The 15,578-nt window shown below is 38.4% G+C and overlaps 1 protein-coding gene across 7 annotated transcripts in view; it reads left to right on the top strand.

Moving 5' to 3' along the window:
* The window catches only part of DLC1 (DLC1 Rho GTPase activating protein), a 246,650-nt gene that overhangs the window by 217,740 nt on the left and 13,332 nt on the right, over positions 1–15,578 (top strand). For all 7 annotated transcript variants that reach the window (XM_079305348.1, XM_079305346.1, XM_079305347.1 and 4 more), the window contains 3 exons: positions 3,659–3,730; positions 6,767–6,848; positions 13,579–13,642. In XM_079305348.1, coding sequence (XP_079161474.1) covers positions 3,659–3,730; positions 6,767–6,848; positions 13,579–13,642 — 218 coding nt within the window. The remainder of the gene's footprint in view (positions 1–3,658; positions 3,731–6,766; positions 6,849–13,578; positions 13,643–15,578) is intronic.

Genomic DNA, 15,578 nt, shown 5'->3' with positions numbered 1-15,578 from the left:
TGGGACATTTAGAAATAATAGCAGAATTTCTTTCTTGCCAGCGGTTTTTCGTACAAGAACCTCCTGCTGCTGGGGGAGGGCACAGGATGCATGTCTGAAAAGCTGCACATACATTTCTTGCTTGGAATGTATGCTGAATGGTAGTTTATTGTAAAGGTTTTAACTGGCGAGGATGTTTGATTCAGAAAGGAAGTGGCACTGCAGGGATGGAGTGAGACTATCCCTTTGCCTGCAGCAGCTTATCAGTTCAGCTGCCAGGGGTTCATCAGAAATTGCTTTGCAAATTGTAGCTGAAGTAGGACTTTCCTAAAATAGGTTGGAAATCAGTGTAGAGTTCCTCTGCAAGTTTCCTCTCCTCCCTGTGGCTATCAGCTGGCCCCAACCAAGCAAATGCTGTGCTCGACAGTGAGTTCCTAGCTCAGATAATCATCTGTAACCTATGTCCCCTGGGATACTGAACAAAGGCTGTTGAATGCTCTGTTCCTTCTTAATGTTTTTAGAAGTAGTTGGAAGTCTGATTTTGGAAGACCTGTTCTTTCTTTTGTCTCTTATTATCTTGATTGCCATTGATCAGGATGACAAGGACTTGCACATAAATATTCTCATGTCCACTTGGATATGAAACTGGCAGCTAGTAAACCAAGAGTCCCAAGGCTAATGCTGCTGAGCTGGAAGCTGGAATTTGGAAATTGTGGGAATGAGCTTCTACCTCTAGGGTAGTTTAAATGATCTGGCCAGAACCTCAGGTTTAACCAGTGTGTTTTACTGTCAAACAGAGATTCCAGTTAAGCTGCGGTAATGAACTTTTTGACTAGACAAGCTCTCAGCTGTTTAAATTTGTATCTCTTATTGTGAGGAAACTTGTTCAGTGTACTTACCTTTCTGTGCAGCTTATTCTAGCTTGGGCTAGATTCTCCCTCTGACTATATTTTGATCTGCCTGAATTTCATGCACATACACAGTTTTGTTCCTAGTCTGGCTCATCAGTAGCCAACAAAGTTGAGATAGAGAAGATGGGTTAAAAAATTATCTTTACCTTTGGTCACAACATGTAGGAGTACAGTCTGGGAGGAATCCTGAGTTTGGCCAAGTGGAGTTGAGCAAAAGGAGCTACTCTTTTAGGTCCCCCCTCCACTCTGTCACCAGTACCTGTCATGTCCCTCTCTTACCCATGTTTTATGTGGTGGAGATGGCATGGAGAGAGCCTGGCCTCAGGGCACTCCCTCCCCCTTGTTCAGGATAGTACTCCAAACCCTTCACCCTTTCAAGGGCTTGCAACAGAATTTGCAACCCTTTCCCTTCCAGGACTTGCAACAGGACTTGCATCTTGCCCTATGAAAATGGGGCAAATATGGCTTTTAAACACTTAGCACTGTTTTGTATCCAATCCTAGGCGTTCACATAGCTAATCAACGGACAGGTGTACTTCTGTTTTACTGTTGTCTGCAATTCTTGTGGACAGATGGGAAAAACTCAGATGTTTAATTGCCTAAACTTTTTGGGGGATTCACAAAGGTGTTTTGAAAGCAAGTATGCTCTGAAAATTCCAAAGGCACATGATAGCTGGGTACCAGTAAAATATAACTTCCATATAATTAGCATATACCTTTGCAGAAAAGATACACAAAGCCTCTGTAGAGAATGGTGAAAAAAGTCCAGTGAATGTATTTTCATAATTTTCTAGCTCTTGAAATAATTTGCAGGTCATACACCTGGGGTGCTCACTAAAGGATATGTGAACAAATATTTATACACATGGAAGAGTGGCTGTAGTAGTAAGGAATCTGACACTTTTTTCGATTGCACTGCAAGCATCTCCCTGCATTTTTTGACAAATGCTTGTTATCTAGGATAATTTTTCTCCCTGATTTTAAATCAAGTAAAAATCTCATTCAATCCAGACACTTCTGCAGAATGTTGCCTATAAGATACTGCATTTTATTTTAAGTACTCTTAAAAATTATTTGCAGATTTTTTGCTTTGCTACTTTGATTGCTTCTGAAGTATTAATCTATTGTCTTGTTTGTTCTTGCTTTAGCCATACAAGTTTCAAATACATCTTAGGTTTTTTTATATTCTTTATTAAATTTCCCACATATTTCCTTAGCATACTGAAACTGAAATACTACTTTAAGCAAAACTTTGTAATCGTTTGCAATTGGAATTGAGGAATGCTTTTTCTTAATCAGTAGCTAAGTCAATATGTCTCTACGTGCTTGTTCTCATGTGGTCCCATAACCCAAAGGTGAAGCAAACACTAATTGCATAAATGCTTGCTTGTCTTGACTTCAACAGGAGTGGATTTTTAGGTGTTTATTTATCTGGAATGTTGTGTTTTGGCTCACCTTAACCCCTTGGTTTGGATATGTGTCTTAGCAAAGTAGTCTGGCAAAGCACAAATACTTTAACGCTATTGCAGAAATTTGGAAAATGAGAGGGGGAGTTGCTATCATTTTGGAGACACTAGAATGTGCCTGCCATTTCATCCAATTTTTGTGTACCTATATCTCACTGGGAATATTTCATAGTGTGACAAAATCTTGTGGTATTTTACTTGCATTGTGTTTGGCTTTTCAGTGCCCCATGTGCAGTAACCTGCATTTGGAGCAATTCTGAGCAGGCTCCTTTGTGCGTGGCTTCTGCAGCAGGTAGCCACAGTATCCTCTCCAAGTAGGTGGCAAAATTGTGTACCGAGTTGTGCATAATGAAGCTTTTGTTTCCTGGTCTGTCAGGAACAGTGAATATAATCAAAGCCAGACAAACTTTAATAGTTTCTGATTTATCATTGTTTGTTTGATCAGTTCTAAGCAGGGAATTAAATTCCCAGTAGCGCTTTATTGAATTTTCTGAAAAACATAATTAGCCCAATCCATTTCTTCAACACTTGAAGAATACCCTAAGTACCTTTTATATTTTCCTAGTTTGAGCTAATAGGACAATGTATTCTTTATCTCTGCTTGTATTAACAAATGAATTTATATGTGATTTATTCACAGACTAATATTCCTTTCTTTCAGTGTAACATATGTGTGTGTGAATAATTTCATTCTGTGGCATGCTGTTTTGGGTAGCATGAGGGAAACCTTCCTGTAAAACACCAAGTCATTCATAAATAGCTTGTAGACTTCCAATGAAACTAGGTTCTTGTTGGGTAGTAAATATGTGCTTGAATGAGCTGCAGTACAGTGTGTCAGTTGTTCTTGGGCTTGAGTCTGTCAGTACTATCTACAAGGTGTTAAAGTGCACAGTAATGCAGGCTCTGCAAGGAATTTCTGTCAAGACAAAGTAGTTGTGCCAAGAGGACCATAAGATTTGCTGAACAAACACTGCTCATGTTGATTGCAGATTGTTTTTTCTAGTGTTAACAAATACTGAACAGAATAATCGATAATTGCTGCTGTTTTCGTTTGTGCCTGTTTCTCTCGCTATTAAAATGATGAGCTGTTGATAAATAGCAGCTGAGTGTTAGTGACTTTTCAGAATCTAAGATGTTGATAGTGAGAAGAAAAGCAAACTGGGATAAGCAAACGTGTCTCAGTTCAAAGTTTCTGGAAACCTTTGTGCTTATTTTGCAGTGGGGATAGTAGAAGTGGGTCAGAGGAGGGTTTTTTTCTGCAGATCACTAATCAGAAGGTGGTTTGTTTCTGTCCTCTTTCAGAAATCGAGGCCAAGGAAGCTTGTGACTGGCTGCGGGCTGCTGGGTTCCCGCAGTATGCGCAGCTTTACGAAGGTAGGCACCTGGACTCAATCCTCCCCCAGCAACTTTTGGGCAATGAGATGTAGTATTATAAATGAGATCCAGGAGCACCACTGAAGTTCCAGTATATAAGATGACTTTTAGAGACTGGGCTGCTCTCTGCTGCACACTGCACATAAACATGTACCAAACCCAGTGAGACTCTGAAGCACGCAGGAGCCTTGAATTTGTTTCAGGTTTTTGTTTTAGTCTGAATCTTCCCAACATCATCATAGAACAAAGGTAAAGGTTATTACTGTTGTATCTTCCCCTTTGGTTAAAATAAAAGGAACCTAGTCAGCCACTAGCTACAAGTCCAGTTTTGAAGAAATACAAAAGCAGTGTACAGCCCCACTGGCCAATGTTCTCTTAGCAGTAACAGTAGTAGAAAATTCTGCATATGCGTGGGTACATCTGTATGCCTCATGATTCCCAAGTTCTGTGTCTTTTTTCAGTATGGTTTGGGTTGGAGTTAGACACAGGCTTACTATGAAGGGAAAAAGAACATAACAAGTGCTGTTGTTGAGATTCTCCTCAGAGGAGTAGCTGCCTCCTGCAGTCAGTTGTTCTTCTCTGGGATGAATTCATTTTGTGTGTCTGCTTTTACAAGGTTTTGCTCAATTAGAACTGTTTTCTTCATTGCCTCTTCAACCTACTAGAAACCTGTGGGTTTGGCATACAGTACTTACACTATGATGCAGGGTAGAAGTTTGTTTAGAGTGGGACATCCTTTTTATATATCTGTATTATTGTTCATAATTTGCCCCCACACCACTTAAAATTGCTTTCATTGTAGTGAAATTATTATGCTCTCTTAACTGCCTCTTCATTTTTACGAAGAAAACTCCAGCTGCTGCTTGTAAGGAGCATAGAAAGTTCATTCTTTAGTGAATAACTGCTGAAAATTATAGCAAATGCTGAGCTGACCTTCTTGAAAAATGATCTTGTTTAGCTTTAATTTGCAGCTGCATTGGCAATATGATATGATAATAGCACTTTCAAAAGCTGCATTTGGCAAAACTTTTCTTTGCCTGTTCAGAAATCAAATTTCCTTTAATTTTTTCTTTTTTCCTTTCCTTCTTTTTTTCCTATGCTAACAGAGATGCCAAGATTTTCTTGGGATATGGTGCTGGAACTGTACTTCCAGTCTTTGTTAGAACTGAGACAAAACTCACAGCTGAATGTGGTTTGTGGGTTTCTTATAATGCTGAGTCATCAATCCCCTAATAAATTACTTGCATTCAGAAAACATGTCCTACCTGTGTTACCATTGCCCTGCCTAGAGGTTCTAAACTTACATGAAGTTTCTATTGTAACAGCATGTCCTGCCTAAAATCAGAAGAAGCAGTGAGAGCAAGGCCAGCCATACCTATTGAAAGGACAGCTATCCTTTCTGAAAAACACTATACCATTGTCCTTTGCAAGTCCTCTGGCAGCAGCAACAGCAAAGCTGTAACAACAAATTAATCTAGCAATAGCATAGATTAAGCATGTAAAAAATAGTGTTATGCAGACTATCAACTTCTTTCAAGTCACCTCTCTCACTTAAGTTCTCACACCTTCTCTTGTAGACATTCTAAGATACTACTTTCCCAGTGGAAAAAAATTACATCAGCACTGCTGAAAAATACTTGTTGAATGTGCTCACCCTCTTTACTTGTACTTTCTGCTTGGAATAGTGAAGGGGAGACCTGTGAATCAATTGGATATAGTACAAAGGTTCTGAGCAGATGCATATATGGAGTGTTCTCACGCAGTGCACATTAAATATAGCAGATTAATCAGTGAACCTTTGCCAGCTGTTTTGTTAAAACCACAGTTTTCTTTCAAAAATACAGAATTCCTAGCATTTTGCAGAATGTGTCATAATCTGAATTCCTGAGGCAACTTTAGAAGCTGTGGATACCCCATCCCTGGAAGTGTATAGGTCTTAGAGGAATCTTGTCTACTGGAAAGTGTCCCTATCTGTAGCAGGGGGCTTGGAACTAAATAAAATTTAACGTCCTTCCAACCCAAACCATTCTATAATGCTATGAAAATGAAGACATAGAATTCATTCATTCATAGAATTCATAGAAAATTAATTCATTTCACTGAATTCATAGAGTTCATTTTCTGCTAGTATAAAAAATACCTTTCCAGGAATTAATATCAGTCTTAATTATTTTCCTCATTTCAACTCATTCTTCCCAGTCTATAGAAATTTTAAAAATCAGAGACAATTACTTGGATCAGGAAAATTGTGTGCAACTGCAGCAATCTGTTCACAGATTGACCTTGTATTTCTGTGTGCCCTGAGCCAGCAGCTTTGGGTGAGAGTTTTAGCTGTGCAAGGAATGCCAGATCAGGACCTGTATGACAGTCAGGAATCTGTGGAGTACAGTAAATAATATATATATGTGTTTGCTGCTTCAGAACTGTAGTAAATTTTTAGCTCTCTGCCAACATTGTTTCCTCCCCCTCACTCTCCCAGTTGTTTACCTAAATAATCTCCTAAGGAAAGGAGGCAGTATGGTCTCCATGCAGCTTGGCTTACTTTTTTTCAAGCCATATCTCATTAATGAAAGTGTCAAACTTTTAAATAGCTTAATTAACAGCTAAGGAGATTCAAGGCTTTTTGTTTTGTTCTTTCATGGAGTTTTGACATTTATTGGCTTTTGTCTTTCATGTGAAATATTAGTACTTTGATGGAGATTGCATATTTATTTTAAATAAAGCTAGCCTGAATTAGTTTACACTTCTGATATCTGATGGGGAAGTTTGCATTTGGCTTTTTCCATCTCCCATTGTTTCATCTCTGCTTTAATCATTTTTCCTCTATTCTGTGTAGGAGCTTTCATTTATCAAGGCTGCATGTCAAAAATCTGTAGATGAAAAGGAAGCACCTCTGGCATTTGAGGTGATAGCATGTGTTTACCTGAGTACCAATCACTGGCATCTTGATGAGCTCAACTTTGGGCAGCTGGTTGGTTGAAATAACGCATCACTGAGAATAAGTGTCACTTTGATTCTATGTTTCTTTTCCTGCAGATCTCCTTTTTCCAATTGACATTGCTCTAGTCAAGCGAGAGCATGACTTTCTGGACAGGGATGCTATTGAGGCATTATGCAGGTAGGTGAATAAAAATCACACTGCCTTTTGAAACAAAACCCTTCCTATGTAATAGAAAGTACCTGAGAAAAGCACAACAGAAAAAGCACGCAAAAGTATGTGGTATTCATGAAAATACTTCATTGGGTTAAGTAATGTTTGGGGATGTTATTTAAAAGAAAGTTGGGAGGAGAGTGGCAGGAATCTTTGTGAAAGGGATTTCATAGGCATATTTTTTATTATTTGTCTTTGTTTACTTTCTTTCCTAATTCCCAAATTAGTTAGGCATGTGAAAGCAGAACTGTGCTGGCTATAGCAATCTGCACGTACAACTGCAGCAGCAATTCCCACACAGGAATTGGGTTTTGGAAGCAGTATCAGCAAAGCAATGCTGGTGCACTCCATCACTCTCCTTTCTTACCTTGGTGGACAGCTGTGTATACAAACAAAATGCTGTGTGTATAAACAAAGTGGTCTCTGTGCAAACCCTCATGCTGGCCTCAGTGCATTGCCCTGTGTAACGTGGGTATGGCTGGAAGGGATAATGTAAGGGAATCTAAGAGTTTATCATTGCTGCAAAGACAGCTCTGCCCTCAACCACATGCTCACATTAGCTCATCTTTCTTGTTTATGGGCTCCTTCCACAAACCAGTTCAGCTGACACCTCCCACAAAAGGGTCTTGATAGTCCTTTTCTGGGTTAATAAATTAAATTGGTGGAAAACTATACAGTAAGTATGAAGAATGGGGATCCCACAGCCAGATGCAGAAGCAGGAGAAGGGAAAGGTAGAAAAAAAGAGGGAGCAAGTCTTGCTGGTGTGTGGCAGGGTGTTTTTTACAGAGCTACAGCCTCAGCATTGCTAATTTAGTTATAAAAGCAATCACAATGGCCCCATCTGACATCATCTAACATTAATCCATGTGTCAGTTACCTCCTCTAGTGCGAGTTCACAATCTGAAATGGCAAAAGAAAAAAAGCTTAAACTTCTCATAAATCCTCTTACCTAGAAATAAGTGCAGTTTTATGGCTCTGTCCTTCAGTATGGCAGATTTCCAAACTCCCTGCAAAGTGAATGCTTTTGGATACTGCATACATGGTGTCTGCAACTCTAAATGTCAGTAATTTTAATGAATTACAAAACCCTTTTAAGAACAGCTTTAAGTTTATAGTATTCTCATGCCATCACTGCCATACTTGGAAGGGAAAGAGAGGGACTGGAATTTAAAGTTCTTCAGAAATATTTTCAAGATTTTCAAACTAAGAAAACATATTTGTTGTCCAGTCATTAGGAGGAGAAAAATTTCATTAACATTAAATTCATGCAAGATGTGCCTTACTCAAGTGTGGATCACCTATTCCATTGATATTTAAATATGATGTGTTGGTCTCCTTATTTGTGTGCTCTGGAACTTGTGAAGTTATTGAACAGAAGGTACAGCAATGCAAATAAATGCTTATTCCCTCACCAGCAAAACTAAATACAATCAGGCCAGTATATTTTGGTTTTGGTGCTCTCTCCAAGAATACCTTTTAACCTCGACTTAATTAATTCTCACTGATGAAAATAGCAATGTGTGCTCTGTATCTCTGTGAGACAAAGATTTTAAAGGTAGAACTGCATCATTCTGAAGCCTGTGGCTTATACATCAGAATTATCCTTTATAAAATAAGTTTAAAACTGACACTGAAGTATCTCCAGAAACATTCAGATCCCACCTCAAAATGAAATTGAAGTCATTCAGTTAACCATCTCAGATGTCTGAATCTGGCCTTTTACCATGTGTGTTAGACAAAAGCAGTACATTATCACATTTCCACCTCTAGATTTTTTTTTCCACACCTCTGTGTTTAATTTTGCAAAGCTCATTAAAAACTGTGGAGAAGCACATAGTTTGGAATGCTGCCTTCCTGCCTGCAGCCTGGGTTTATTTTGACTCATGCCACAGTCAGTGTGTAAACAGTAAGGGAGTTTACTCAGTAAAGGCTTTGAACAGTTTCACAACTGTAAGTCTATCACTGTTTCTTGACTGAAAATCAGAATACTTTGGGAATTATTTGCACTTTCAACACAGAGCAAAGTGAACATTGTACACAGTGGATGGTAACAAAATAGTAAGATGTCTGTGCTGAGAATCTGCTTTTCTGTGTAACAGCCAGTGTTTCCCAGGAGTTCTAATTTCCATGTTCTGATAACTGTATGTGAAAGAAGTGTACAAAAAAAAAGACTGTACAAATCACAGTGACAGGGATTTCCTTTTTAAGTTTCAAGCATTTTAAATGATAGTTTACATCTGAACAGTATTGTTATTATTTAATAACCTTATTAATGTACCCAGGAAAATTAACTCCCATTATGTTTTTTAAAGAAAATTTTCATATGAAAAGTGGGCTGAGACTTGAACTACAGAGATAGTATATAGCAGTCAGCAAGAAATGGTTATGAGATGTCATTTAGTGATCTTACTGTGAATTGTAAGGTTAAAAATGTAAGAGTGATGGCTGTATTTTAATTTTCTGGGACGTTTTCTTTAGTGACTGTGCAAACCAGTGCTGGCCTTGGTTTCATAAAGCTTTATGTAGATTAATGACTGGGAATTTATCTCCAGAGGTTAACTGGATGTGCTGCTGAAACTAAGTACTGAAATGTGCTTTTCCTAGAGGTTGTTGCTAAATACAAAATACATAGCAAGCCTTAGATAGAAATCCTTTTAAATCTCCTTATGCATAGCTAGGAATCTGTTACACTATATATACAAGAGGGTTTTTAATCTTTTATCATCAGAACTTCTCATCCAAGAAATTGGTTGTAATGTACTCACTGTTTGTATCATTTGGTCTGTGGAGAGCTGACCTCCTTTGCAGAAGAACATGCAGATGAACCCCAGGAGCCAAAGTAGAGGCTGTCCACTGAGATAAGAAGGCCCTTGTATAACAGTTAGTTACATGTATAATGGACCTGGACTTTGCTCTATAAGTGGAATTATGAAGTCCATCAAGAAAATATTTTAAACTTTAAAGCTAGAACACACAGTAATTATAATTTAAAATGCATAAATCTCGTATTCTTCATTGTTACTGTTTTATTTGGGTGCATGGGCAGAGAACTGTTAATGAGAACAAAATTAATTACCTGGTGTTATACCAAACATAGTTGGTAACTAGTTTAAAAAAGACTTCACATCATAAACCCACATTTTAATTTAGAAGTTAGCTGTTCACACTGCAGGTTTTTGTGGTGAATGTCTTGTTCAGGCTGCCTCTCTTAAACAAAGTTTAGGCTAAACTAGTTTGACCATTTCTGAGAAGACTAATAAAGATGCATCACTTGCTCTTTTCTGAGAGGAGCTCCAGTGCCTCATGTTTTGGGTGCAGCAGGTTCAGGCTGTGTAATGGCCACTCAGGGCTGATATGTGCTGACTTGGTGTCTAGGATGGAGAGGCAGGTCCTGCTGCCTTGGTCACCCTGGGGAGGAAGGGGTTTGCAGAGCTGGGGTGAAGGAGAATGAGAGCCGAGGTAGGAATCCATGGAGAGTGAGGAAAAGTGATGTCTTGGAAATAGAATGCTCCATGGGAGTAAGATTACCTCTGGATGTGAAGATACATAGAGAAGGTTGACTCAAAGACATTTCTCTAAATGATGCGAAAGAATATTGTGTTGTCATCCAGACAGTCATGCAGAGAGTGGCCAAGGTGGGAGGCATATTTAAAACTGAGACTGAGAGCCAGGCAGTCAAAGGGGCTGTAGCTGCTCTCTGCAGCAATCCTGCCCTGTCCCTCCATCTTCCCATCTTGTCTTCAGAAAGGTGTCACTGAGACAGGTTTGGGAAGAATGAGGCAGGTCTGCTGACTCTCAGTAAGGAAATGATAAGTGAACTTATACCTGGGAGTGGAGTTAACAAAGGAGAAGGTCCAGACCCAGGAGAGAAAATTGTGGTTATTAACTAGCATCAATTTGATGAGAAGATCTGTAGAAAATGAATATGTGCTTATAGGCTTGAAAAGTATTGCAAAGCATATGTGAAGGTAAATTAAAGTTCTATAAATCTCATCCTGACAATCCAAACTGTAAGCTTAGATTTTAAGACACACTATTGTGATTGGAAAGCAATTTTGCATATTGTACTGTATTTTCAGTGATGTGCAATTCATGGACTTTGGCACTCCTGAATTTGAGCAAAAGTTGAAGCAGGATGTGTGATGTATGTAATGGAAGTTGCAGAGCTGATACAATGGCTGCAGAGCATTTAAATTTTAAAAAGGAAACTGGTTTTGAGATGCATCCATGTCAAATATGTAACAGAGACTTTATTGGCCTCACTGCTATTGAATTTAACATCATTCATTGGGGGTTATCTTATCTCACCATTGTATTCATTTTTGTGATGTGTGTGCCAGAAGATTTTTTTTAATACCCTCTGTAAAAATAAAGGTCTTTGCTCTACCCTTTTTCACCTATTTCAGGGGTTTTAGTTGAGTAGGAGAGAAGTCTGGGGATGTAATCTATGTGAAATCAGAGATTGTCTTTATTAGTGGTCAGACAGGCTGGAGCTAGATAAAGCCTGATCCAGGGATTGTGGTAACTTCTCTCTGCATAAGTCAAAGGTTGCAACACTGTGAAATTTGTAAATTATTACACAATATGGAACTGAAACCAGTTTAATATTTCCTGGTCTTGAGGTCCAGGACTTTGAGAGGAGAATGTGTTTATAGCAGAGCTTTCTGATGCTTGTGTGGCCTCTTGAAAAAAACTAAACAGTTTTGTGTGTACCATGTAGATGGGACATTCACCCTTCACCACACCATAAATTCAATTCCTCTGAATTCACTGGACTTGTGCATGTACCCAACAGCTGTAGCCAGCAGGACTGAGCCTTTTGCCTTCTAAATTCAGAGCAAAGATGAAATCTGGATTAAAAAAGAGAGATCTGGATAACTTTTCTAACCTGCCACTGCCCCGCTATTTGACCCATGGCAATTCTTCCTGTTTCTCTTCTCTGCTGTGTTGTGACTGGGTCTAATTATAGATCAAACTGCTTTTTCTTTTTTACTTCATGACTTGCAGCAAAAGCATCAGTAGCAACTTTCCCATTTTCTTTGATGGTTTCAGGATCAAGCCCTGTGTAAATACCATCTGTAGCCAATCCTGTGCATAAAAGGCAAGGGAAAAGAGAAGAAACTAGTAATTCGCCCTGTGCACACATTTTCTACATTCAAGTACAAGTTTCATGAGGCTGAGAAAATTCATATGAAGCAATAGGGCATGTCAGCATTTCTTTTCTTTTTTAGTTTTTCAAAACTGCAGATACAGGCTCTTCTTTTCACTTTGCTCAAATGGTTTTTTATGTGAAAATTACATAACTTCCTTTGGAATGAATTAGGCTTTTTAATGCTCAGCTTTGCCACTTGAATTTGGGCTGTGGTCCAGTTGAAGGAAAGGGGTGGCCCTACTCCTGTGCCTCCCCCGTGCACACACAACTCTTCACACAGCTCAGGACACTGACCCAGGGGAAATTAAACTTCAAGAAACATTGAAAGATTAGTTTTCAGCTCAGTTAGTCTCCTCATCCAGCCCACAGTACAGTTTCATGACCAGAAGTATTTACACAGGACTAAATTATCACTTTTCCATGAAGCTGCTGCTTCAGTTTTTCTGCCTTCTGCATCATGCCCAGCCTGTTTCTTCCTTTTGCCTTGCCATAGCACTGGCAGTTCTCTAACCACACTTTGCCAGTACAGATTTTAGTTGAATGTGTCCTTGGAGCAGTTCCTGGGAAGCCAAGGACATGGAGAAGGGCAGGAGACCATGGCAGCCTGCACTTAGCTGAGCCTAACCTTCCTTGCAGCTGTGTCACAAATAGCACTGACTTTTTCAGAGTTTTAAGTTGCCTGTGCTCAGCCCTGCACACTGAGTGACTGGGGAAGAGCAGAGAAGAAAGATAATTTTTGGTTGTTTAGAGATACCTACCAGATTAGCTCACTGAGGAATAGAGGAATGTTCATCTGTATGCATATGTACTTCAAGATATGTATCCAGACTGCTGTCACATTTCACAAAGAAAGAGGCTGGTTAGCTATTGCTGCTGCAGCAATTTATTTTTGTTTAAATTTTAGTCTTTCAGAAAAATGTTTTTATATATGGAAGAAACTTTCAGTTTAGGAAGCAGAAATTGGTTCTATGTTCTGGTTGTTGTTTTTTTTTAAACTGATGAGTGGTATTGTCCCAGGACTTTATTGAAAATAATCATTGTTCAAAAACAAGATAGGCATCCAGTGAGTGGAAAATAAGTTTTCCTCTGGGAAGTTTCAGCTTATAAAGTACGATCTTAAAGCATGCTTTTTTTTTTATATAGTCACATGTCTAGTATCAAATTGGAAGGCTTTTCTGTTATTTTTAGTCTGTCAAGGTTGAGTGTTTCAGGGTTCGGATGTCTGCTATTTAGAACAAATGTAATTATTACAATTTGTAGGATGTGATGTACTTCTCAATTTAGTCCAAGTTTCCATTAACTTCTCTTTACTTTGGTTCAAGTAATTGTGACAAATAGTCATCCATCGCTCCCTCTGAAGTTAGAGTACAGCCAAATGTAATGGGTTAATAGTTAAGTAAATTAGGGCTCTAATTGAAACTCTGCTTGTGGCTATTTGTATGCAGAGCAGTTTGGGGACAGCCTTCACAAAAGCTTTGAACTGGAATAGCCTATGTCAAAACACTGGAGTATTCTCTTAACATGGTTTCCTTTGCTCTTTGCAGGCGCTTAAATACTTTAAACAAATGTGCAGTGATGAAGCTAGAAATTAGTCCCCACAGGAAAAGGGTAAGTTCATTTAATTCTCCTGTTACAGCATTATGTGTTTATAAAACTGAAAAAAAAAAAACATCTAGCAGATTGTTTAGCTTCAGTTTAAGATTACACCTGAGTAGAACCTGGCAAGGACACAGTAAAAAAGTAAAAAATCTGCTTACATTTCTGTGTTCTCACTGAGTGAAAAGTGCAAGGCTTGGCAGTGGGTAAAGGTTGTCTAGCAAACTTTTCCCTGGAATGCTGCTTCCAGTGTGAAAGGCCCTTCTCTGCCAGTGAGGTTGTTGATGTTGTAGCCTGTTGCCTGCACTCAGACAGGTTTTTATAGAGTAGTCTTGATGGCCATAGTCAGCTAACCTGAAAGTTAGACCATCATTTTGGATGTCATTTCAGTTTTGATTCTCTGCCATCTCATTAGAGTTTTATTTTATTTTATTTTATTTTATTTTATTTTATTTTATTTTATTTTATTTTATTTTATTTTATTTTATTTTATTTTATTTTATTTTATTATGATGTAGACAGGATCAGTTAGACTGTGCTTGGCCTGCAAAGGAAAGGATTAGGAACATTGCTTCCTTTCCAGTATATTTTCAGGATACAACAGCTACCTTTTCAGAAAGTTAGAATGTTTCCAGGGAGCTCAGCAGGAATTAAAAGTGTTTCCTGAATCTTCAGGATTCCTGTGGAGCAGGGTGAGAAATAAGAGAGCATGTACTGTAATTTCAGTAAGGTAGTACTGACTTGCTAATAAGGTGCCACTCAATAGCTGTCTTAAAACTATGTGTGTGTCCTAGGAGGGATCAGTAATTGATACCGTCCCCTGGGATATGACAACTGCAGATAAAGATGACTGAGTTAAGGCAATACAATGCTGCCCTACCCCTAACAAGAATGCATACAAATGCTCTGAGGTTGTTTACCAGGAATTAATCCCCTCTTTCCCTATCTATTTGAAGTATGTTGGAAAGAGCATCCAAGCTCCAGAAGATAACACTCTGAGGCAGTATATGTAGGAACTCCTTAAAAGTAGGGGTAGACAGCTGGATTGCCATTTATGACCACCAGAAGATTTCTCATCCTTTTTCCTGAACCTTGTTAACAGTGGAATGATCAGTGTTGATATTAGAGGTCAGACCAGACATGACTTCAGGTCCAAACTTCAGATCTTCCAGAGTCTGGATGTTACCTTTTGTTTCAGTCCTTCCTGAATTTCATTCATCACCCATGTTCTGGCAGATGGACTTGGAGCCTATTCCCTTTCGTTATAGACGTCAATAAAATCAATACTTAGATTTTAAAGCTTTTTAACACTAGAGAAAAATTCTTCTGACAGAAACACATTTCTTTATGTTTCCACTGACTTCTTTGCAAATTGAAATCACTTTACTGCTCCTTTTTTTTCTTTCAATCAATCTCATTCACCCCCAAACCATCATTATTATCCACTGGCAGTTTTGGATTACTTTTTTTTCCTGCTGAAAACTTTAATAAGCAAGCCAGAATTCTTGGGTTTTCATCTGAGTTATGGACAAAAGTATTTTGCAGTAGTTTAGAGACAAAGAGAACGATGCTTGCTCTGTGACTCACGTGTATTTGGTCATAAGAAATAAATACAGTATTTCACTTATTTTCTTGAGCTGATTAAATGTCCTATAAAAAGAAAAAAGAAAAACTAGATGATCAGGATCTGAAGTATGCATACATAAACTACTTGAAATATGAATAATTTACTTGTTTTTTAAAGAATAAGTGTTCATATTCATGGCGCACAAATAGTTACAGTTTGGGGCATGCATATGTGTTTGTTTTTAAATTAAAGCAAATTAAACAAAAGAAGTGAACTCATGGAGCTGGATGGCAATTAGTGTTTCTTACTCTAAACACCAAAGATTATTTTGTGGTTTCATGGTGTCACATTAAAATACCTTCATTGGTTTTATTCCTCCAA

Source organism: Erithacus rubecula, assembly GCF_903797595.1.
Source record: "Erithacus rubecula genome assembly, chromosome: 5".
NCBI classification, from domain to species: Eukaryota; Metazoa; Chordata; class Aves; order Passeriformes; family Muscicapidae; genus Erithacus; species Erithacus rubecula.
This window is presented reverse-complemented; position numbering and strand designations above follow the sequence as displayed.